We start from the raw sequence: 25,973 nt of genomic DNA on the forward strand, positions 1-25,973 counted from the left end.
TATTGTAACTTCCTGACAGAACTGGGACTATGCCACATGTTAATGGCCCTTTGCTGTTAGTCCCTGGGCAGCTGGGAAAAAATGAGCATTTTCTAGCCTTTTTTCTAAAATGAGTGTGAGAAAAACAAATCTTAGTTACTCTGGTCCCCAGGCAAACTGTTGTGCATTTTAAGACTACTGAATGCCACACATTTAGCCTATGTGGCAAAATTTGTGGGAAAAATTGTGCCCATGGCATCAATGTTTTAATTTACTCGAGAGTGAATGAGCCTAAACAACGGTACATATATCTTGCATTGACATGTACGCTAAAGGCAGGAACATACATAGGCTACAGTAACGTTAAATTAACTTTTAGACTAAACCTCCATTCAAAATCGCATCAAAACCTGCATGCACGATAGCTAAGACAGCCTTCCCGAGTTTCCTTGTTGTGTATTGCGCTTCACTTACCCTGCTAGAAAAACTTAAAAAGTTATTGCGAGTAGCCTAAATTGCGACTGGACAGCGAGGACAGTCACATTTATCAAGTAACAAGCTACTTTATCTTGAAGCACAACCTCTCACTTTGTTTCAGCAGAACAAATTCGTCTCCATAGCAACGGAACGCGTAAAATCCCAGGAGCGACCGTTTTCCTTTGAGGAAGTATCCAGATGCTGCATTCAGGTGCTCCTCGTAAGCTTGTAGTTACGGGTTTTAAAGTTGTAAAGGCGACTTGTCGCGCATCCAATAGCTTTTGGTCAGAGGTAACAACAAAATTGACCCTCTGGGAAATGTACTTTTTGATGGCTGTTGTTTTGTTTTCGATATCAAGCGGCACAGACCTACTTTGCCATACAGTGACGAGTAAAAATGTGTATAAGGCATGTAATCAATGTTTTAATTCAGTTAATAAAAACCAAAATGCGTGACCACCAAAGTGACGAAAAACATACAGCCATACTAAGTATTTACATAGAATGCCAAATAATAACATATTATAATAAAATACATAATGTGTATATATATATACATATATACAGTATATATGTATTTTAACATCAGGCACATTTTGGCAATGTGGGTATCATTGAAAATCCCCACTTTCTCAGTCGTATTTACCACTTTGCTGGGTCGTCCAACTCACAATTTCCATATTTCTGACAACACTGGATGGTAGTGTGTAGCCTACATCTCATTATGTGCCCTTTACATTCTTAAGTAGGTAGAATTACCAGTTGTTTGCCCTTGACCGGCAGTGCCAGATCAACTTACATGGTCTTGGGGATGACTTTGTTTGTCTGAGTGACAGTGGAGTGACAGCTATTGAGAGCGGGTTATCAAGAGGCCCGCAATTCCCATTGACAAGTAATGAATGTACAATGAAGGGAAGACAAATGTGATACTCTGCTGTTCAGGGGACAAGGTCATCTTAAAATCTTCAAGGTTCTGCCTCACAGCATGGTGGGATAATAACATTGGACACAAGATGTCACTGCAGTGCAGCACAAGAGATGGTTTTCAACTGTCTCTCTGAAATCTTCTACTGAAATTACTGAAGTCAGGACAAAGAGATGGAGAGAGCTTTAGCCAGGACCAAAAGTCAATCCAGCCACTGTGTGTGTATTTGTGAAAAGTCACAAACAGGCTACATAGTTCCAATAAGTGGCAAATATTCACGTTCATATGACAGAAGCATAAAATCCAAATGAAACCGAGACTGTTGACATCAACTGTGTAAAACTTGGTATCTGTATTTGAGGCACACATGTGGCAAAACATACAAAACACATACAGTACCTGACCAGAAATGTGAAGTGGTAAGTCATAAAAATCTTATTAGGGCAAAACTGATGAAAAATATTTACATTCTTTTGAGGTTGTACAACAAACAGAAAAGTAGTACAAAATTGCATTACCACACTGAACAAGGTTCAAGGTTGAAGGACAATAAGATAAGCCAATGGGAAAAGAGGGCGTCTCTCTGGCACAGTAAAATATGAATATAATGCAATATATGGCCCAATCTGCTGCATCAACTGTACAGAGCGGTACAAAGCATAAAATCTGGAATGTTCCTTTTCAAATCAATTGAAGAATATCTACAAACTGCAGATCATGCAAATAGTTTATTTTTGAGGTATTTTAATTAGACCTCTAAGGACAGGAAATGTGTGTTTGTGTGTGTAGGGGAGTGTGTGTGTGTGTGTGTGTGTGTGTGTGTGTGTGTGAGCGAGAGAGAGAGAGAGAGAGAGAGAGAGAGAGAGAGAGTGAGTGTGTGTTCCTTAGCACAGGAACAAGGGTATGTGTAGCTTCAGTACTTGTTATCTGTAGCTCTAACTAGAAATTCCCTGTCAGACAAACCGATAGTAAAAGCTACATAACTTTAAATGCTTGATCCTCCACCAAGTTTAGATGACCCCTGTTTGAATCTGAAAAAAATCCCCTTTCCTCCTCCTCCTCCTCCTCCTTTTCCTCTCCCCTGTTCCTGAGCACAGCTAATAGAATGTCCTAAAATGGCCTTTTCTTTTGTTGTTGTATGATTTATAAAATCCTGTGGTTTGTCTTTGACTGGCATTGACTTTCTTTGTGCATTTTCTTTAAAGAATAGTGGTTTGGACTGTGTTTCCTTCCTCTCCCCCCTCCCACTGCAAGGAAATTGGCTTCAGTCAGCATTACGTTTCTGGCAATTTGCTTGTGGTCAACAGAATGTGCTTTCAAAATGAAACTGTGAGTAACAAGAAGCTACATTAGAAAAGTACACATATAAAACAAAAGTGTGCAATAACCTCCATTCATTCCATATGTTGTGGGTGTATTATAAGACAAAACAAACAAAAATCCTCATTCTTTTATGATCCTTCCAAATCCTTTGATGCTTTAAGGAATATAAGTGAGACCTGAAGGTACCTTGCAATAATTACTACAACATTCAAGTTTATAGTGTGGCATAAAACGGGTGAATTATAAGATAACCCTGCAGTGGCGTTTCTTTCCGCAGAAAACAAATGTCAAAGGATAAAAAATACGCAATGTCTCTTTGCACCAATTAATCTTTTCCTTAAAGCTGTGAAACGCAAAACAAATCACTGTGGCTGAAAAGAGAAAAATGTTTTCTTTCCTTCTTAGCACGAAAAGTAAAATATGAAGTCTCTTGCTCCTTGCTGAATTCATCCAGTCTTGCTCTCAGAGAAAACACTTCAGTTATTTCTGTTTCTCCAACTGTCTGGTCAACAGTTCTGTCTCTTACAGACCAATCAGAGGCTCTCGTGCTGAAAGTCTCGCCCAGATGGACCAATCGTAATGTGACTACATGCGATCAGATGGTCTCGTACAGCAGCATCCCACTGAAGATGGTCAAGGGTTCGGAGGAGTAGGCCAGCTTGCCAGTGACGAGGTCGATGCAGACCGTGTCGCCTACTTCCATGGGCAGGATGATGTTGAAGACGGCCAGAGCTCCTGGAGTCTGTTTGGCCTCTGCCATGGGCTTCTCCAGGCCTTCAGGCTGATACCCGGCTGAGTCTCCTCGGGCCACGCCGGTGTTGGACTTGGACAACACCGCCTCGATCTTCACGTTCTTGTGGCCAGTCAGGGTGGCGCTGAAGAAGTACTTCCCACTCACTGGTGCTGTGAAATATCCTGGGGGATAGATACAGATCAGGAGGACGTTAGTGTTTTGCTGTTGCATGGAAAAACTCATCATTGTAGTTTTGGTGTTTTTCTCATGAAGGGAAAATAAGTTTGCTTGGATCCTTGTCTGCTGAGTAACTTTCACGACCCTTGGGCCAATGATACCCATTCAAACACTGTTGTGCAATTTCATGGTCATCAATCTGAAAAATTAAGATGTTCCCTTTGGTTCATTTAAAATTGACTTTGTGGATGTACAGGATTTTTATCTGACAGCCGTAATATAACTCTTAGAAAAACCAAAATTTCTTTGGAGGATCATTCCTCAATTTCCCCGAACACAAATGACTTGTGAGTCTTCAACTCTACATAATACTTAAAAAAACATCTCTGGATTATAAAAATACCCAGGCTGTAGCTAAGTGTCTCTATCCGATGGCTTATCCAATGGAATTGGGGATTGAGGTCTCACCAATCTAAGCCTGTTGGACCCCATTCAGAAGTCATACTGTATGCATGGAAAAGACATTATTTTTTAATCATTCATAGACTTTATATGAAGAACATTTTTCTGTGTCACATTTTCATTAAGGTGGTCAGAAAAAGCACTTAGGTATTACGAGACCCTTGAGATCAAGAGGACTTACACACACAAGCACATGTACAAATTTCAGCCGGACTAAAACTCACCTGTTTTTGGGTTGTAGACATTATCTTCATTGACAAACACCTCGTTGAAGACTATGGTTCCTGCGCTGCTCACTGGGCGAGTGAGAGCGGCAGAGAAAGAAAGGCGTGGCACGTTGGCATCTGACCCTGCAGGACCTAATCATGGGGGAGCAAAAGGAGAGCAGAAGTTACTTTGAAATAAAGGCAGCAGAGATCAAACAGTAATCACCGCTTTCATCTTTGGTTTAGTAATAACAACACATACCCTGCTCGCCTCTGAGACCTGAAATGTGAGATGAAAGATAAGAGCGTTGAGTTTTTTATCCCGAAAAAATCACTTTTTCCTGTTTATTTATTTTTCCTATCGTACTGTAGATCAAAGATAAAGCTTGTAAATGAGATTGTAATTAAATAAAACAATGTCTAATAAAGCGTAAGCTCAAATCAAAGAATGTTGGTCCTTACCTGGGGGTCCCACTGGTCCCTGCTTGCCCTCTCTGCCTAGAGGGCCTTCTTTCCCTTGGAGCCCCTTCAGTCCCTGGGGACCGGGCTCGCCTCTCTCTCCACGTGGGCCTGTTAGACCAGGTGGGCCTGGAATAAAAATGTTTGGTGAGACAGCACAGCTGGGAAACACCCTACTGAGAGAGATACTCACTGTAGCAGGCCAAAAACATAAGCAAGTCAAGAAATCAAAGAGATTTAAGCTGGTGTGACTGAGGATGTGCCCTTCACCCTCAAACGCACTAAAACTCCTCATTCAGACAGACGGCAGGCTTAAGGGACTCTTAAGTGAATGCTACTCAGGATGACGGTTTATCACAAAGACAGGCTGGATTCTTTCTTTGGTCTATTTTTTCCTCGCCCTGACCTTGCCTCCCTTCGACTGAGCGATATCTCTTGTCCTAAAGTCGGATCCCATGCCCTCCGTCCGTCCGCTGTGACTCACCCATGAAGTCTTGCTCTGTGAAACTGTAGAACTCTTTGGCCAAGTTCAGGACGGAAGAGTTCAGCCTGTGTATCTTGGAGTGGACGTTCTCCAGCTGGACGTTCTGGATATTGTCGATAACGTCGCCGTGAGACGCTACCGTGACGTTGAGTCCATTAACGCAGTTCCACAGCCCGGACACATGCCGGTTCAGGCCCTCCTTGATCCTCTGCAGGCTGTCGGAGAAAGAGTCCAGGCGTCCGCACACCCCCTCCATCTTGGAGAGTCTCTTCTCCAGGCCGTCGCTGGACCGCCGGCACTCACCGACCTCCGTCACATAGTTGCTCCTGATGATTTGGATCTCTTTGTCCAGGCTGCCGAATCGAAGCTTAGAGTCATCAACGTGCTCCGTCAGCTCCTTCTGTACCTTGTCCACCTTTAAGGGAATATGTATTTTAGATGCTTGTAAATGTATGCATTTTGAATGTAAAGTATTCCTTCTGACATAATTTCTATGATAAAAATACATCTTTTCCATCGTTGCTACTATTTGTTTTCTTCTGATTTCTCATAGATATAAAACTATGTAAGCATATTATCCAGTCCATGTCTGTCAAGCAGAGTAAAGTGTATGTAATATGTTCAAATATTTTCATAACTATAATAATATTGTATGAAAACATTGCAGCCAAGATAAATGTACACATCAATGTACATTGATATGTACCAACATGATTGATATCATGTTGGTTTTTAAGTGTTTTTTAAGTTCTATAAAGACAATTTGCTTTACCGTTTACTGTTTTCATCATCATCATCATCATCATCATCATCACAGAGGTAATGATTTTGTCTGTTTAGTTAATTGTGAAGTGTACTGTAAAGGTTTTCAAAAGTGATACACAAAATATTATTTTGATTAGGAGTAGTAGTAGCAGTAGCAATAGTAGTATTAGTAGCAGCATCATTAATACCATCATCATCTCTTCATCTTACCTCAGACATGATGTCGTCATTGGTGTTGGTCAGATCAGTCAGACTGTTCCCATGTCTCTGGACGGTCCTTCCCAGGCCCTTCAAAGTGTCATTAATGGAGCTGAACGTGACCATGACCCCAGCCAGCTCTCCTTGGAGGGACTTCAGATCTCCTCCCAATCTTCCACTGTGGACGCCATGACCTTCCAGCCGTTTCTTCAGATCGTTTATGTTGGTTTTACACTGTCCGGTACACTCCTCCACTTCCTCTCTGAGTCTCCCCACCTCCTCTTGAAGGTTGGAGCACACCTGAGAGCAGGTGGACTCGTCCGAGTCCATTCTTCTCCGCAGATCCGTCAGTTCAGCCTGGCACCTGCCGAGGGCGCTGTTGGTGGAGTTGGTGAATGAGCGCAGGTCTTCTTCTACGGTGCTGCAAATAGAGCAATCATCAACGTCGCGACCCAGTGTTTCAACCTCTGTGACAATCCGGTTGAAGCGCTCGCCGTCCTCCCCGGTCACAGCCTTTATCTTTCTGATATCTTCTGCCAAGTTGATGACTCTGTCGATCAGCGAGTCTCCCGACACGGACAGGTCCTTTAACCTGGTGTCAAACTTCTGGATCTCCTCTTCGTTGGCCACAACCCTCCACTCTATGGTTTTGACTGTGTCTTCGGTCTTACGGTTATTTCCATTGGGTCCGCAGGCCTCAGCGCACATGTTCGTGGTCGACGTTAGCCTTTTGTCAATGAAGGTTGTTATATTCTCCAGCTGGCCTAGACGTCTGCTGTGGTCAGTGACCGTGTCTCCAAGAACAGCCACGTCCAGCTCGATCTTGCCAATCTTGAAGCCGTGGTCGTCCAGTCGACTGAGGACCATGTTGCGTATCTGAGTGACCTCTCTCTGCACGTTGTCCTTCATGTTGTTCCCGGTGTTGGTGCACCTCTGCTCCGCCTTCCTCACCGTGTTGTTCAGCCTCTTCTCCACTTCTCTCAGTCTGCCATTCAACCTGTCCTCTGTCACTCTTCCCTTTCCTCCTCCTCCACCGCCTGTCCCGGCCAGCTCCTTATCCAGGCGCCCTTTGATGACGTCATAACCGTTAGCCGTGGAGGTGACACGGACCTCCAGGGCGGCCAGCCTCTTCTCCAGCTCGGTGACGGTGTTGCAGCAGTCCTGGGAGCGCTCTGTCTCCCTGCGGGTGATCTCCAGGCTCTGTCTCAAGTGCTGGTCCATGGAGCTGAGCAGCTTCTCCAGAGCTCGGATCCTCTCCCTGTCCTGCTGCTGCTGACGCCTCAGGTCCTCCACACCTGCCTGGAGGGAACACGGATTAGTGGTAAATCCATGTAGAAGAAGAACTTAATTTCACCGTCCCAACACTTTGGCCTCCAACTATAATGCTCTGATTCATGGAAAGATTGGCTGTGTCAATGTAGGAGGCAGAGGAGAACTGGGATTAATTTGCCAATAATACAGTACTCATCAATTATTTCTTAATTTGTCAGCCTCCTCATGCCAAGATTTTTGTTAGTATTTAAAGATTCAAGACAACTTCCTCAATTGTTTGATTTGGAAAGCCCCACATTCATCATCTGCTCCAAGAATACCATTTATTCTGAACCTTCCTTGGAGCAGATGATGAATGTGTAGCTTTCCATTCTCTCTTTATGAGTCGATCCCAGTCAGCCAGCAGCTCCCAAGAACATTGGTGTATGCTCTCCTTCTTCACAACTGACTTGTTTGATTTGAAAATGAACTGTACCTTGCCCTCTTTGGCTTAGAAAAGTTAGGGTGTTGTTGTGGCCCAGTGGACTAAGGCACACACCCATGTACCAGCAAATTGATCGTTCTGAATCAGGGTAAGGAATTAACTTTTCTTTCAAATGGCATTTTTTGCCCCCTTGATCTGATTTTTTAGGGCAGTTTGGTCCTTTACAAGGGCAATTTTATTGAACTATGAAATAATACATTTGCACTGCACATTGGCAAATAAACACTCCATTTGTACCACAAAAATGTGTCTTACACTTCTTTCCCATTGCTGGAAACTAGCAGCAGGCCTTAAACACAGAACACAGTGCTGTCCATCTTCCACCCAATTGTTGGGTGGAATATTGATTGTTTTATTTTTTGTTGATGCAGTGGTTTGGTATTTTCTTCTACTGCTGGTTTTGTGTTGCCAACATTTTCTACGGCTTCAGGCTGCCTGGTTTGTTTTCTGATCAGAAATGCTCAATTTTTCTCATCCAGAACGCACTGGAAATAATCCCCCCTGGTCTTAGGCTCCCACAAATCACTTATGGTGGCCCACATAGGACACAGGGACACATGAATATTTGACAACTCAGCAAAAAAAATGTGAATAGAGTGACATGCAAAAGAGCATATACTCCTAATCACTGGGGGCATTTTTTTTGCCTGACACTGGTTTGAATCCAGCTCACTCTCTACTGGTCTCTCTGTCACTCTGTGTACAATACAATAAAGCAGAAATACTACTGAAAAGAATATTTGAGATATTGAGGCTCACCTGGCAGGAGGAGCAGGACAGAGACACTCTTCTCTCCAGCTCCGTCAGGATCTCCTCCTTCAGAGTATTCAGCTGGTTCCCTCCTCCCCTGGCTACTCCATCCAACTCATTTCCCCCTCCATTCCCATTCACCAGGTGGTTGTTGATGTGGAGCAGGGTCTGGTCATGGACCTGAATGAGTGAATGAATGAATGAATGAATGAATGAATGAATGAATGAATATGGTCTATTTGTGCGTTTCTGCAAACCCTACTGGTCCGGTGGGACCATCATTACAAACATATGTTGTGCAGCCAAGCTTTGTTCAAACCCACAGAACTTTCTTTTAAATTCTAGTCAAGATCCCAAGGTTTCAATATGTCAGGCTGAATTACATGGAAATGTGTATAAAATGATGCACAAAACATCTAGATTTTTTCCATTTGATGTAATGGTGCAGCCATAAAAAATGCCATCTTGGGATTGAATATTCACTCAATATGTGTGATATAGCTTTAATGAAACTAGCAGATGCAGACTATGTATATAACATTGTGGTACAGTATGGAATTTTTTTTTCTAACTTTGAAGGGGAATTTTAAGGAGAAATCAGAGTTCAAAGAGTTAAAATCTAAGTATCCAGACAGACAGACAAACAGATTGTTTACCTGAGTCCTGTTGTACAGCTGGTCCAGTCTGGTCTGGATGTTGTGGATTGTTTCCTTCATCTGTGGCTGGGCTGCGTCTGCAGGGACGCCGGCTCCGTTTAGACCAGGCCTAAACAGAGGGGGGAGATTTGAGAGGGGGTGAAGGGGGATAGCCTTAAGTGTTTTTACCTCAAATGGGGGATGTGGTTAATAATATATGGCCACAAAGCGGGTGGAGGGTAGATGAATAATTGCCATCCCCCTTAATTAAATTGAAAAATGTATCTTAAACACAGGGAAGAGGCTTTGGAGGGGATAGGAAATATAAGAGATTTACCCAAAATCTAGCTGATCCTGCTTTGACGTACACAGTTAAAGTCGCAGGACACACTGAGTGTGTTTACGCAGCATTCAGGAATACAGCTCAACATCCCAGTTAAGTTCGTATTCAAGATTATCTATTTATATACATCTTCCTCTCCCTGTATACATGAATAAACAGAATATTCTCTCTCGGAAATTGACCTCAGCCAGACCGTAAAAACCAACAGTAAACAGGAAACGGTATATACATCTTTCAGTAGATCAATATAACCCAGCTAGCATATTTGGGTTTCCTGAATGATGACAGGATTTTAGTGTGCGAGTAAACGCACCCATTGAGAAACATAACAGGCAGATGATGTAATGAAGGAAATGTACACGTACAGTCTCTGGTTCATGCCGTGCACGGTGGACTGCATGGTGTGCAGGTCTTTGGTGAGACTCCGGATCTTCTCCTCCAGTTGTCTTATCTTCTCACTGTCACCTGCAGGCAGAGGGAAAAGAAACACTGTCAGCATCGCCATCGTGAATGAGGAAGTGAAGAGTTTCATTTACAAAATTTGATATCCACCTTACAAAATGATTGCTAGCACAACATTAAAACAAAGTATGGAACCTTTTAATGTATAGTAGGTAAATTAAGTCCTTGGTTGAAAAAAATATTCTTCACTGTCTGTCCACTTCAGACTGGATCCTCTAATTCAAGATATTGAATGACAAGCCTTAGGCAACTTTTTTTTTGTTTTTAATAGAGCTCTTAACATACCTCCTAGTTTCTCTCAAGTCACAGTATCAAAGTGCTAAGCATCAGCTACACCCAAATAAACAGTCAATAAGAAAAAGCAACCATATGATACTATTATGGCTGTTATATGCACATAACTGTCACTAGATGTATTTAAATGTATCATTTTGCATGGAATGTTAAGCTTCTTACAGGTCAAGAAATTGTTTGTTCATTCATTCATTCATTCATTCATAAGGAATGAAGGAGTCACAAGGCAGACCTAGGCACATTCAGAGCACAAAAAAACATGGGGCCTAATTTACTTTATCTTGAACGTGTTCCATAGATGTTGGTGTTTCACAAGGTAAATCAAGCGCATCTCGATTATGTAAAACCATATCTGAATACACAGCATTTTCTTCAGCCTTCATACCATCTCTGCTGTCTCCACCCCTCTGTCCGCCGCTGGTGTTGTAGCCGGTCTGGGTGATGCGGGGTCTCCCTGCGTTCACCTGAGTGTCCGTGACTACCTTTGGCCCATCGTAGCAGTCCTCGCCCGAGTAACCGTGGCAACACTTCCACTCCATCTCCGTCACCATCTTGTAGGCTACCTTGTATCTTGGCCTCCTGTATGTCCGGTAGCTGGGGATGAAATGGGAAGAGTGGCTGACTGATGATAGACTGATTGATAGATCCCTACATGCAATGCATACATAGTGGGAAATAACAATAATATATAATAGGGGTTGATTTTAGGATAAAGTAAGAGTAGTAGTTAGGGCTGTTTATAGCTGAAGCTGCTGAAACTGATGCTGTGACTATAAATGTCAATGTAAGGGAAATTTGTGGGACTCAACATAATTGAAATTGTCTGTTAATTGCTTTTTACTGACTCATGAAGTACTGTACCGCGCATTTGGTGTGCTGGCAGTTTGTTTTGTACCTTGCTGCAAAAACAATTGCTCACAAAACATTCATTTATCTGCCTGTCTTCTTGCTAAATTAAAACAAATTATCCACTGTGGCAAGGTGGAGTGACACAGTTATGGAGACAAAAAGAACGGACCATTCCAGGAACAAGACAGGCAGGTACTGGAGGTAATTAGATAACATGTGCCATTTGGTGGGTGCTCTTTACGAAAACACCTTATAGTAGTAGTAGTAAATTGAAACTGTTCAGTAGCCTATGTTGTCGGGGATTAACTCAAGGACGCCTAGTGGTCCCTGAACCCTACATTGAATACCACCGCTGTGTTGGGAAATAGTTGCAAATCATCTACTGATGGGTGAGATTAAGAGCACTGCTTTGTATACTTTAAAATGTTATTCCTGTTCCAGTTTCCAAAAGCAACCAACTGTATTCTGCCAGCACTAAATCTCATTTTCTGAGGAATTGTCCACAGAACTACTCTTCTATCAAAAACACGAGTGTTTTATTTGGCAAGGTCTTCTGCGATTTTGTTCACTAATGTGTTATTCAGCTCTGTGGCCGAAGAGACTCTCTCTCACACAGTAACAATGTAATAAATAGACCGGGGCCGGAAGACTCAATGAAGATTTATGGCAGCTTCATGGGCACGTTAACAAGCTCTGACTGTGAAACTTCAGCAGGTTGCTCTCCGTCATGCCAGCCCACAAACATCACTGTAGGTACCGTGGACGTTTCTCTGTGCCATAGAAAAGACTTCGGCTTCCAGCTCCCCGCTCGGAGAGAGCGTGAGAAAAAGGGAGCCGACGTACTCTCAGAGGAAAAAAAAAACGAAAACAGGGGCTTGGAGAGAGGGAGAAAGGAGGCGGAGCTGGGGTATAGAGCTAGAGTTAGAGAAAGAAGGGAAGACAGACTCATAAAAAGAGAGAGAGAGAAAGAAGAAGAGGTTGTTTTTACAGGGCAGCACGGCTAGACTGCGGTGCCTGGAACCCCTGTCGGCTTCATTCTTAGCATAGCCTAGGTTTAGGCCAAGGCCCCTGCTCTGCTGTAGGCAGGCATGGGGATCAAGCAGCCAGACCTGGGTCAAACAGGATGGTGAAGACTCCAAAAGAAAGAACAACAAAAAACAGTGGGAGCGCTTGATTAATATTTCCTTCCAAGATACACTTTTTGGGGAAATTAATCAATCTAAACTTGTTCCAGTACTTTAATTACACGGCAAACTGCAGCTCCACCAGAGTAATAGGTGTGTCTGCGATGATGCCAAGGTTAAGATGAATGCTTCTGTTCTGGAGAGGCAGACAGGAGGATTAACCAGCTAAATGCTGGGGTGTAAGTGTGTCTAATGTTCTGCTGTACAGCAACCCACCCAAAACCAGGCCCAAAAAGAAGGAGGAGAAGAAGGAGAAAGAGAAAGAAAAGAGGTGAAAGAAAAGGAGAAGGGAGGGAGGGAGAATATCAACTGGTATCTGAAGACAGAAAGTGGGAGGAAAGAAGTCGGAATTCAGATTAGATTAGAGCGAAAGACGGACAGAGAGAGTCAGAGAAGGTTCGAAGTACTATAGAAGAGAGGAGTATCTAAGTGTGTGTGTGTGTGTGTGTGTGTTAGAGAGAGAGAGAGAGAGAGAGAGAGAGAGAGAGAGAGAGAGAGAGAGAGAGAGTAATATATACTCACGCCACTCTAGGACACTGGCCCCAGGCACAGCGCTGGTAGTCCGGCTTGACGTACGTCTCCACCCCGTCCTCCATCACACAGCTAATGGTGCGTGTCACCACATAAGCACACCAATTCCTGGCAAATCACACACAGATGCACACACACACACACACACACACACACACACATACAGTACACAGAGAGGGAAATGACAGATGAGTCAGTGTATTGCTATTGGCAGTTTAGCCGTAAGTTGAGAGTCAGACGTGGACACAAAGATAGCAGCCCTCCCACACACCCACACACACACACACACACACACAAACACACACACAGACATCTTTGTACTTATATTCTCAAGAGGACCTTACATTGATAACATTCATTCCCTAATCCCTTACATACCGGTGGCCAAATCTGACACACACACTTTTCAATTTAAAATTACATTTTTAGATTCTCAAATATGTTTGATTTCATGTCACTGTTCCTTCTGTGTTTACTCGTCCGGCAGTAAACTACATTTAGAGACTGGAACCTGCATCAAAGAGTCTTTGTATGGAATTACTGGCATGTTAAGGATTAAGGTTAGAAGTAGGATTACGTTCAGGTAAAGGAAACGGATAAACATGTAGTGTTTAACTATCCATAACCATTTCCCTTACCTGAATGTAATCCTTATTCTAACCCTTAACCCTAAATCCAAGTTTTAACCCTAAATTGACCTTAACTTTAACCCTTACCCAAACCTAATCCTACTTCTAACGTAACCCTAAACCCGATTCCTATCCCTAAATTAACCTTAACCTTAACCTTTACTCTTACTTTATCCTAATCCTAATCTTAACTCTAAACCCTAAACCCCTGGAAGAAGTGAAGACCGGCCAAAAAGGCTTCACCTCACAAAAATGTCCTGACTCTGAAGATCTAAAACTCAAAATCAAAGGGACAGAAGTACAAGGACACATACACACACTTACACACACACACACACACACACACACACACTCCCAGAGTCTGCATGCTGCTCTATTTGTCCTCATCCCCCCTGACCCCCCTTGACCCCCAGAGATCCCCCTTGATAACACTCCAGATAGACTTTAAGACACAGGCGTCCTTTTGTCTTAGCCTGGACAAGACAGTCGCCTTCTATCATCATTTTCATATCGCCAAATTACCCAGAATCCCCTCCACCACTATTTCCCTGGTGCTTATTACGGCCAATTAGTGTCACTCTGAGACTCGGCTGAGCAGAACTATGGAGGGTTTAGGACTAAAAGTTGGAGCGCACAAGGAGTTCCTTCATGCAGGAAAGTCAATCAGCGACTTTCCTCTCGCTCTCTGTCTGCATGTCTGTCAGTCTCTCTCTCTTTTTTGCTCTATATGTCTCTCTCTCTCTTTCTTTCTCTCTCTCTCTCTCTCTCTCTCTCTCAGTTGGCATGACTGTGTTTCAGAAACACAACAATTCATACATTCAATATTTATTGAGACTATTCATTATTTCGGTTGAAAATTTGTACTATACATGGATAGATAATCACCAAAATCTATAATATCAAATAATACACTGTTTCTCTATCTCTCTGTATGTTTTCCCGTCTCTCTCTTTCTCTCTTTCTGTGTGTCTCTCTGTCTCTATCTTTATATAAAAGATACATATGCACATATAGAAAAGACAGGAAAACAGAGACTCACACACTGCTGTTGTTGGGTGAAAACCTTGGACCTCCAAAAAGTCAACTTTTCAGGAACTAAGAAAAGCAACATTGTTTTTGAATGAACCACCATGCATTTTTGAATTTATCCAGTGGGTTTTGAAAGGGTTTCATCAGACCAAGTGTTGTAGAATTGTCTCATAGGACTATTTCAAGTGAAAACATGAAAATCACCAAAACTGGAGATACAAGGTTTTCACCTGACAGTGATTATTTCTTTCTTTGTTTCTTTGTTTTTCTGTCTGTCTCTGTATGTCCATGCCACTCTTCTTCTCTTTCTTCGTGTGTCCTCTAAATGTGCATGTGTCTCTCTCTTTCTTACTCTCGCTGTCTCTTTCATTTTGTCTTTCTCTGTCTATCTACATCTCTGTCTCTCTCCCTGTCCATCTTTGTTTATCTCCTTCTCCTTGTTTCTCCTTTCTAAATGTGTGTGTGTGTCTCTCTCCCTGTCTTTCTCTCTCTCTCTGTCTATATCTCTCTCCCATTCTCCCAAGACCTTGATCCTCCCCTTCATTCCTGAGCTTTTCTGACTGACAGAATGAGTTTATCATCTCTCGCCTTGCCTCCTCCTGACCTCCTGTTCCTGTTGCTACTGTACGTGGGAAAGTGAACGGGACTAATTAGCTGTCAGACTCTACTGTAACGGCCTTTCTCAAGGATGTTGAGGAACGTTCTCCTTGAAAATAGTTGGAATCACAGCTTTCAGCTTGGTGTTTTTCCAGATTTACAACTACATGTTAGTTGAAAACCCATTTTGACCTTAAGCTTAACTTCCCATATCATAATCATATCTTAACTTAAATAGGAGCCACACTATCATAATTCAGCCACTCTAAAATAAACTTGAACTTCAAGGATCAATGGGTTAAAGAACTGACAAAAATATGGGTTTCCCAGCAGGCACAAAGTTTCTTTATACTGGAACTGATTGTTAGTCATGCCATATTTTTCCCCTGATTATCGTTCTATCTAATACAAATGGCAAAGTTGCTGAGTAGCACTATAGGTCAATGCTGTGTATGATAAGCTACAATGGATTCTTGGATCCAGTGCCTTATGAAGTAATTTTAGCTTAAAGACCTTGTGCAGAAACTTTGCAGAACGTGACATCTGCTTATTTGTATGTTTGCAGCATATCATGTTGCTTAGGGTGAATCTGAATCGAATACAAATGTTAGGGGATTCAACTCAGATTGTAATCAGCATCAGATTGGATGTAATTGGACATAATTTGGCTGTAATCAACCAGTGTTCATGCATCCAAACAGTGCTGTACTTCCCCCTGTGTATTTCCAGAGTTTTGTGGTTCTTCACAGTGATCCACATGGCCTCTTCTTGCCATCGCGTTACATTGTTTTGTGCTTTGCTGTGCCGTTCTGTGGTTTGCTGTACAGTGCTAACATTTCCATCAGGACTTGGACTGGAGCGCTGATGATTCAGAGTGCAGCACAGGCCACATTACGCCTGAAATCATCCGTCGTGAGTGCGTCCAAACATCCTCTGCATTCCCAGAGTCTTGCGGTTCATCATGGTCTGTTTTTGCCATCGCATTACGTTGTGTGGTGCTTTGCTGTGCTATCTCGCTCTGTGGTTTGTTATGCTGTGTTTGTTGGACTCAAACTTTCTGAGAAACTTGAATCTAACATCTCCATCAGCAGTTGGAGCGGCGCAGCGCGGATAGGGAACATCTAAAATCAACCGGCGGTGATAAATCCAAACAGCGCTGTCTCTGCCCCCTGCAGATCCGGGGTGTTGTTTTGTGTCTCAGTGATTCAGTGGGCCTGTTCTGCCCATCCATTATCCTGACTTAAACTGACTCTCAGGGTCACAGAGAAACGGCAGATAAAGCATAAAGTTGGCAACGTTCACACCCTATCTTCTCTGACGGAGAACAGGCGCTGCGATTCGTATAAATAAACTCAACCATCCTCTCCCTTTCACTACTGAGCAGACACAGATGGGGATGTATACGTACACACACACATACATAGGCTGCATACGCAAACACACAACTCCCCTCCGTCTCTCCGGTGCTTCCAAACACCCACACTTACATACCTCCTTCCCTCCCGCCTCTCTTTCCATCTTTCCATCATGGGCTTTTCACTCCAGTGAAACACATGAGAGAGGCCTTTATTTGTGAGAGGATGACTAAGTGTGAGTGTACGACTGAGTGTGTGAGTGTGTGTTATAGGCATATATCCTTCTATTTGAGAAAGGGTGTAAGTACAGTGAATTTGTGTGTGTATGTCTCCACATGTGAGCCTGGTTTTTCCTGTCACCGTCAAAAGATTGTTTGAAGGCCACAACATTTCAGCTCCAAACCCCTTTGGCCTTTTCTCTTTTTTTTCTCTCTGACCAACATGAAGTTAAGCATTCAGAACTGTAATCCAATAAAGTCCCATTAATCCAAATGGCTGGAAATTGCTCAGACGAAAGTCCACGAAACTTGGCACCTTTTCCATAAGTGTAAAATACACACACAAGCACACACACACACACACGCACATACACACACACCCTAGGCATGCATTCATACATTCACAAACACACAGAGACGCAGACAGGCAGACATGCATACACTCAAACTCAAACGGGTAAAAAGACATACAGACACACACACACACACACACACACATATCAAAGAGATGGATCCAGTCTGCTTATTTTCCCACTTAGACATTTAACACATACATGAACCTTCATAAAGTGCTGCTATTATAAACATACAACTCTTTTGGGTCCCCGTCTGTAACCTCAGCCATACAACATGATGTCTAACAGAAAAATTATTAAGAGAGAAAAAAAAGAGAGAGAGAGCATGTGTGTGAATGCATGCATTGTGTGTGTGCCTGGTCTCTCTTTAATGGCACATTCAGCAGCTAATCTACCTTGTTATACCTATTTATAACATGGGAAACACTACAATTTAACTGTTTTAGTTCCTGCACATGTATTTACGGCTGTATTATATATTCACAGATTGTTGTTCAGACACCGGCAGACAATTTGGCACCAAGACAGAAATTGTTCAAGCATTTAAAGTTTTATAACTAACTGCAACTATCTGATGAATTATGTAGAGTCAGCAAAATGGATAATATTGTAAACTGAAAGTTTGTGCTGAAACTGAAAGCATCATGCATCTCTGTCTGCACTACCTAAAGCCCAGTAACTAAAGAGTTGGCACATGAGGTTGGATTAGCATATTGCGGATTATTTGAGTTCACACATTCACACAATTGGGAATGCACATTCAGATGTATACACACACACACATGCTTACACACAAACAAGCATACATACACTTACATGCATTCTTGCTCTTTTTCACACACACATATGAACACACTCTATCCTGCCCAATAACACAAACACATACAAGCAACCTGTTCATTACTATTCTGCCAGGCAGGGAACCGTGAAACTCCCCTAGTACAGGTCTTATTTATATTTATAGAGCCGTAACTCAGCATGTGGGGGAAGGCCTGCACCTGTCTGAGTATCTCTTTATTCCCCAATAAAATCCACCTCCTAATAAAACGGCAGACAAAGACTTCGGTGCCAAGTAGGAAGCCATGTCTCAACCCCCCAAACAGCAGGTAAATCTTATTCCACAGTAATATTGCAAGGACTCCCCCAATGCCCCATAAAGGAGAATCGTAGCTAAAATTGGATGGGAATATTCGATGGCACAAGAGAGATAAAGAGAAAGTGGGAGAGAAAGAAAGAAAGGGAGAAAGAAGGAAAGAAAGAGAGAGTTTAGAGTTAATGCTTCAACAAAGAAATCACTTGCTGGCCTCCATTGTTATGGGACCTTTCATTTTACTTCAAGGGGACGGCTTCTACTGGGTTCTGAATGGATTCCCTGGAAAGGGGCGGGGCTCCGTGTGTGAACTTTGACCCGGAGGTCAAGCGCCCCTCCGGTGTCCTTGTAAAGGTGAACCCCTGCCGACACAGAAAAGCACACAAACCGACAAGGACCGACACACACACACTCGAGTGCACTCACACACGCTTGAGTGATTGCACACCGGCAAAAACAAACACACACACACACACACACACACACACACACTGGCACAGACATCTATGAGTGCACACATGCATTCCTTCAGTCTCTCTGTTCTCTCTCTCTCTCTTACACACACACACACACTGAACACACACACACAATTTTTCCTTTGGACTTGTTCCAACATCAAGGGGCAGCGTGACTATGTAAACTCCTCTCTGGTTGTTTAGCCTGGCGGTCACTAAGATATACAGAGAATGTCCATGATAGCACCATTTGCTGTTACTTTATTACAAAGGCTGCAGCAGTGTTCAGATGTCTGCAGGGGGTTTCAGTAGCTCACTTGAATTTTAACCATTTATGGAGGCATTTGCGTCTCACACTCAAAATCTACACTGCAAAAAAATATTAAGGCACTTCAACTTAAAAAAACAAAACTGGCTGCCTTGTAATTGCAAGTGGAAATAGTACTGAATATTCAGGTCAGAGTTCATATACTCTAATCTAGTAAAGCTCACTGAGTGAACTTAAGGCATTAAGTTCAATCAGTTCAAGTCTAGTTGTGTTGACAAGTGTTTATTAGTTGAATCCACTAATTGATGAACTGTATTCCAGTGTTTATTCTTTCACTAGTGAGGAGGTTTTTAGTGTCAGTTGTGTCACAAGGTGATTATACAATGTGGTGAGAGGTACGCAGCTCAGTCTGCACTAATTCAAATACAAAAGGTGGAAACTACTTCAAACTACTACTACTACTACTACTACAAACAGAGAATGCCAACTCTAACTTATAGAATTTCTAAAATGAGTATCGGGGGTAGGGATTGACCTGGAAACTAATTTGCATCATGGTTATCAATGATTATTTTCATTCTCTATCATTCAACTCTCTATCTTATAATTTTATCCAAACAAGAAGTAGGAAGGATTTTTCAAATGCAATGCAGGCTGGGAATAAACTAACAATGTTTCTAAAGACGTTCAAAGATGTTCTTTCAACTAATAATTTTAAGCCATAAGGCATGAATCCATGGCTTCAAGTTATGAAGCTCATAACTACAATTAAAAGTTTAAACTATCTTATATACATTGAGTTAATGGGTAAAGACAAGTTGGTTTCACTAAATTGCACCTTGAGTTTTAACAGCGTATACACAGGCAACTTTTGGAGGAATTGTCACTGGGCGCCATTAGATTCTGATAATGAATAGAAGGCTGTGCGGCCACAGTCTCCACTGGAGCCACTGGGTTAATTGTCTTGCTCAGGGGCACTTTGATGGCAAATATTAGGAGAAGCTAAATAACCGATAATTGTTCCCTCTCCTTGCCCAGATTTCCCTAAACGGTCTAGGAACCTATAGCAGCCTTCTAATTTCCATCCTCGGATACTCTTACACTGTTAGATATCATCAATCTGTGATGTTGAATGCATTCCAGGAGTTATTTTCTAAAGTGTTGCAATTTACTTTTTTTGGTGTATCCACTTTCCCTGCTTCTGCTACGTTCTACTTCAGTTAGTGATTTCCTATGTTTCCCAGAATGCCTTTCAACAATCCCTAGAGAACGTGCCTGAACTTGTGGCATCCAGCTGTGGGTTATTTGTGTAGGTGGAGAGAGCGATAACGATAGTGATAGAGATTGTATAAGAGCAAGAGCAAGAGAACAAGAGTTTTTCCCGTCAAGAAAAAGCAAACATCGCAACGCAACATGTCTTGTGGCTGCATTGCATTCTGGTCTATTGAGGCTGCTGTCGGTGGAGAAACTGTTCTCTCTGCCTCTTCTACAATGGATTTCTCCCTGTATGATTGTTGAACGTTGGTGCAAAATGGCGGCTCTAGATGGCGTCACATCTTCTACGTTTGGCCAATTATCCAGAGAATTAGAAAAAAAAACACCACCAAACAACAAAATGTGTTTTAGGGTGGATTTTTCTTTTAAAGCTACTGACTCCTGCACTGGTGCTATAAATACTCCATGTGAAATACACCCCAAAAAAATAACACCACATGGGTGTCCCGATGAAGGAGCCAGTTAACGTGCGTACAGCATTTACTTGGATCATTCTCTCTCTCTTCCATCTTTCCTGCCACGCTCCACTGTACAATGCAGAATGTCATAAAAATAGCCTATAAAAAACAAACTCAATATCAACGAAGAAAAGTTGTTTTTCCTCCCCTGCTATCTTAGTTTGTGTCAATATGACATCTGGAACTAATATTTATTCTGTGTTTGTGCAAGCGCGAGTGTTTATGAGTGAATATATGAGTGAGGATTGAGTGATTGACTGAGTGATTGAGTGAGAAAGTATATTATGCTTGTGTGAGTGTGTGTGTGTGTATGTGTGTGTGTTGTGTGTGTGTGTGTGTGTTCATGGTCCATGCATGAAGTACCCTGATGCTAATGGCCCCATAAGAGAGAATAAGGGGGAAAACTGGATGGGAATATTAAGTGACACCTAAAACCGAAGAGAGAGAGGGGTAGAGAGAGAGAAGGAGAGAGAGAGAGAGAGAAAGAGAGAGAGAGAGAGAGAGAGAGAGCATTAGATACATGCTCCCCTCCAGTGATAATCTGTGGTCTAATCATTCATACTGTACGTGTGCCAATGGTAATTTGTCTTGAAAGCGGATATACTCTATACCTGCATCTACTACTGCTCTTCCCTTCTTCTTCTTCTTCTTCTTCTTCTTCTATCGCTCTTTCAGTCCAGCGAGATGACGTGTAGCTCTGATATATTTTGGCAGAAGATGTGTCAGATAGCGCTCGGTCCTCCTGAGCCCCCCTAAGACCGCGCTGGATGTCTTAAGTTCATTCGGCAGCCTTTACCACTTATGGAATACTTCACACATCTGTCAAAACAAATCAATTGAGTTCAAACAGATGTCGGAGGCCGAGCCGCATCGCCACGGGCCAGCGCATTCTTCTCCCCGATGCGTCACTTTGTATGTGTGTGTATGTGTGTGTGTATGTGTGTGTGTGTGTGTGTACAATCGCGGCCCAGCCATGCCGACTCCTTCATAGCCTACTGGTTTCAGCAGGGGGAAGGCATTTAAGGACCATTCTCCTGTCAGTTTCTCTTCTTCTCTTGTCTTGTCTCTCCTCCCTGACTCTTTTGCTCTTTCATCCTTTCTTGTCATGCTTGCTCGCTCACTTTCTCTCTCTCTCTCTCTCTCTCTCTCTCTCCAGATCTTTCCCTCCTGTCCCCTCTCTCTCTCTGTGTGTCTTTCACTGCTGTTCCTTCTCTTTTCCTCTTGTCTTGCCAGTGTCCCTCGTCTTTGTCACTCCATTTTCTGGTCCACCCACTCCTCTTTCTCTTTGTTTCTTACTCTGACCTCGCTGTCATCTGATGAGTTCTTCCCACTGTTTTTCTAACTTATCTCTTCTTCCTCCCTCATTCTGTCGGTGGCAGTTCTGAGGGTTGGGATGCTTTCTCTCTTTCCCTCTCTTCTATCCCTCTTTTGACTTCTTGTCTCTCCTCTCTCCATCTACTGTGTTCTCGCTTTATTTCTTGCTTCTTCACACTTTGTCTTTTGCCTTCTTTCTGTCTTTCTCCTCTCTTCTTTCTCTCCCCCTTCTCTACTTCTCTCATTCACAGGCTCACAGTAGCTGGCGGCCGGGGTTTAGTATACACAGAAGAGGCGAGGCCAACCCTCCCTATCTCATCACTCAGGCAGCCACAGTAGCAAACTGCGCTGTGATGTGGAGAGAAACTTGATAGAGGCTCATATTGCAGGAGCTCAACTCCCAGTAGCTAAGCCTGTTATGCACACACACACACACACACACACACACACGCACGCACAACACACACACACGCACGCACAACACACACACACGCACATATGCTAAAGTGCAAACACATGCAGGCAGACACACACCATATGTGAGTATAGGCAGATAGTAAGACACACACACACACACTCCCACATACACACAAACATGATGTCATTCATTCACTCAATCATTCAATCCTCACGTGTTTATTCACTCCCAAACATGCATGCCCACAAAAAAACACACAGAAACGCACAAACGCACACACACACACAAATACACATACACACCCACATACACCTACGCAATCATGATAAACTTTGTCATTCAGTCAGTTATTCCATCCTCACTCAGTCATTCATTCACAAACACACACGCTTACACAAATATGCAGACAAACACACACATACAAGCCACACACACACATCTGTTTAGGGTATCAAGGGCGGTCGGTCGGTCGTCCCCACATGGGCCCCTAAGGCAGAGGCTCAATTACACGCATGCTAATAACACAATGTGGGGCTGCGACACCACAGTAAAAAAAAGTGCGTGTGTTGGCTCACTGACAATATCAACAGTTTTATGAGCAGAGACTCCCAACAGGCCATCGCTGCTTTATGAGCGACTATTAATCAACAGTTACTGAGATCTGCATGATTCCCTCACTGTTCCATAAAACAGAGCCTGGTGGTAGTAGTAGCTCATCCGCTGATCCAAGGTCTCCAGAGGAATGTGTGTGTGTGTGTGTGTGTGTGCATGAAGCTTAGGGGTTTGAGCATCCGAAACTCAAGTGAAAACCTCTAAAGTTTGGTACAAAATTGCACTTAGTCGTTTTTATAGAATATCAGTTTTCTGTATCTTAATCTCTGTAAAAATATCAATGGTTCCTGTGTTATGTTCTGAATAAATCTTTTTTTTTTTTAAGTTTTGTTTTTGCTCTGCTGTAAAATTAGGAAAGTTCAGTCATGCCCTTTTGCTCTAAGCTATTCGCTCTAATCTTTGCATATGAGAGAGATTTGCCCCAGTCATCTCATGGCTTCATGGTGTCCAGTATCCCAGTATCCCAGTATCACAGTATCATGTCAGGTGTCCCAGTAGAGCCCAGTCACCCTCACCTCCTCTGACTGGAAGATGCTGCGTGGCAGAATGATCAACTTTCCTCCAGTGTTTCTCTAAATCGCAACTGCAAATGATAAATTCACTCCACATTTACTTTCTAGCAGGGTTTCTCAAACTTTTTTCATATCATGGACTCCCAAAGAGACACATTGAGGGCCACAGACCCCCATATTTGTCCCAGGGCGCCCCATATGGGACGATTTTTGTTATTGTTCATTTTTTGGTATTGGGGAGATCATTTTAGTGAAAATGAAACCTTTTTGGAAAAAAATTCTGAAACATTCTCTAATTGGGATTTCTATTTAATCATAGTGAAATTAAACAATTTCTCATTTTGCTGGGGACCCGCTGGAACCGCCTCAAGGACTCCTGGAGGTCCCTCTGCCTCACTTTGGAAACCACAGGGCAGTTTAACAGTGCAAGAGGCGAACGTCATCATCATACTGACTAATTGATAAAGCTTCAGTTTTCCCCTTAAGGGTTAATTGGACCTGGATCTCCTAAAGACTCCCCATTCATATTCTGCCAACTGAGTACAAAAAGTAGCCTGAACGGAACATTTTAGTCGCAGGTTAGTAAAATGTGTTTCTGCTTCACCTACCTGTGCCTGCTCGCCACTCTCTGTCCCGTCTGGAGACCGGAGGCTGAGGGGGACTCCGCATATCCGAGACCCCGGCTAACCCCGGGCAACATGAAGGCAAACACCAGGTAAAACAACGACGTTTCCATCCTCAAGTCCGGTGCGGATCAAAAACACATAAATGGCATTTAGTTCCAAAGTTTGTCCTGAAAAGTCCCCCGGTTATTTTGACTTCTGACGCACAAATATCAATAAAAAAAAACAGCGAATAGCGGCTCATAAGGAGTGAACCTTGATAAGTTTCATCTTCAGTAAGGCTGACGCGCTCCCGGTAAATTATGTGGATGAAGAGCCATGTCCTCACTGGATGAGAAAGTCAAACCGCAAATCCAACAGCATGAATCCCGTCAAGTGCATTTCAGACTGCCAGGTTAAACTGGAGGTGAAGCGGTGGGAGTTTGCTGGAGACTGGGAGACTGGTAGCTGCTGCTGCTGCTGTAGCTGCTGCTGTGAAACGAAACGAGAAGAAAGAGGAAAGTTTCCTGTCAGAGCTCCAAGCCGTCATGCCAGCTCAGGCTCTCTCTCTCTCTCTCTCTCTCTCTCTCTCTCTCTCTCTCTCTCTCTCTCTCTCTCTCTCTATGTGTATGTATCTTTCTATCTTTCAATTCAATCCAATTCAGTTCAAGGAGCTTTACTGGCATGAAGTAGCCTACAATTCAGTATATATTGCCAAAGCTTTTGTAGTAATCAATCATGTCAACATTAATAAAAATGATGATAAACTCTCTCTCTCTCTCTCTCTCTCTCTCTCTCTCTCTCTCTCTCTCTCTCTCTCTCTCTCTCTCTCTCTCTCTCTCTCCTTGGCTGTGTCCAAAAATAAAAGAAACACATTTTTCACACACCACATATATTCAGTTTTCTGCCTATATGCACTGTGAACTGTAGGCTGTATATCAGCAAATATATGGGAAATGTGATAGGGCTATTCAAAATAGAACGCTATCTACACGTACAAATTCATTTTTAACCAATATCTGTATATTTTGAAACAAATCGCTGAAGATATTCCATTATGGGGTATTTTTTGTTGCATGGGTCCTGACGACTCCGTTACATCTCTACACTTTCCAGCTCCTTCAGACTTCATCAATTATCAATATCAATATCAAAAAATGTATTCATATTTTGATGGGATGCCTTCTGTCTAGTTTTCAGTCCCTGGAAAAATCTGTACACTTCACTTATATTCATCCAACAGCCTTTGCAGTACATTACATTCAGTAAATAGAGGTGTGTGTGTGTGTGTGTGTGTGTGCGTGTGTGTGTGTGCGTGTGTAGAAGTGAGAGGACAGGACTGGATTGATGTGGCCATATATTGTATTGTGTTGTGTTACATTCTATTCTATTGTATTCTGTTGTGTTCTTTTATGTTCTGTTGTTCTATTCTGTTTGTTTCTATTCTATTCTAAGGTCAAAGAGTTTTATATTTGTTAATAATTGAGCAAAGAGAAAACCAGCTAAGTAGTTCTGGTCCTTGCAGTTGCTTCATTACATTCAGTAAATAGAGGTGTGTATATGTATTTGTGTGTGTTTGTGTGTGTGTGTGTGTAGAGCGGTGGCCACATAGTACCCCTGGCTCTCTCTCTCCATAATCAGAGTTGATCTAACCTCAGTCAGCCCAACTGCCCCGTTTCTCTTTTGATCAGCATGGCAGACTCCAATCTGATAAGTGGATGACATCTAACAGCCCGACTCTGGGGACAGACATACACACACACACACACATACATATACATGCATGCATGCAC

General features: G+C 42.7%; 1 protein-coding gene across 1 annotated transcript; it reads right to left on the bottom strand.

Moving 5' to 3' along the window:
• Window positions 1-1,714: 1,714 nt before the first annotated feature.
• Window positions 1,715-24,593, bottom strand: emilin1a (elastin microfibril interfacer 1a). Its single transcript, XM_071914245.2, has 12 exons — window positions 24,187-24,593; window positions 12,984-13,100; window positions 10,814-11,022; window positions 10,038-10,137; window positions 9,351-9,459; window positions 8,704-8,874; window positions 6,201-7,487; window positions 5,226-5,640; window positions 4,745-4,870; window positions 4,545-4,562; window positions 4,301-4,435; window positions 1,715-3,619 (listed from the first exon to the last, which is right to left on the bottom strand). Exons 1-12 carry the CDS (start codon window positions 24,312-24,314, stop codon window positions 3,300-3,302), a joined length of 3,135 nt encoding a protein of 1,044 aa, XP_071770346.1. The 5' UTR covers window positions 24,315-24,593; the 3' UTR covers window positions 1,715-3,299.
• Window positions 24,594-25,973: the final 1,380 nt, after the last annotated feature.

The sequence above is a fragment of the Centroberyx gerrardi genome, chromosome 18 (genome assembly GCF_048128805.1).
Source record: "Centroberyx gerrardi isolate f3 chromosome 18, fCenGer3.hap1.cur.20231027, whole genome shotgun sequence".
NCBI classification, from domain to species: Eukaryota; Metazoa; Chordata; class Actinopteri; order Beryciformes; family Berycidae; genus Centroberyx; species Centroberyx gerrardi.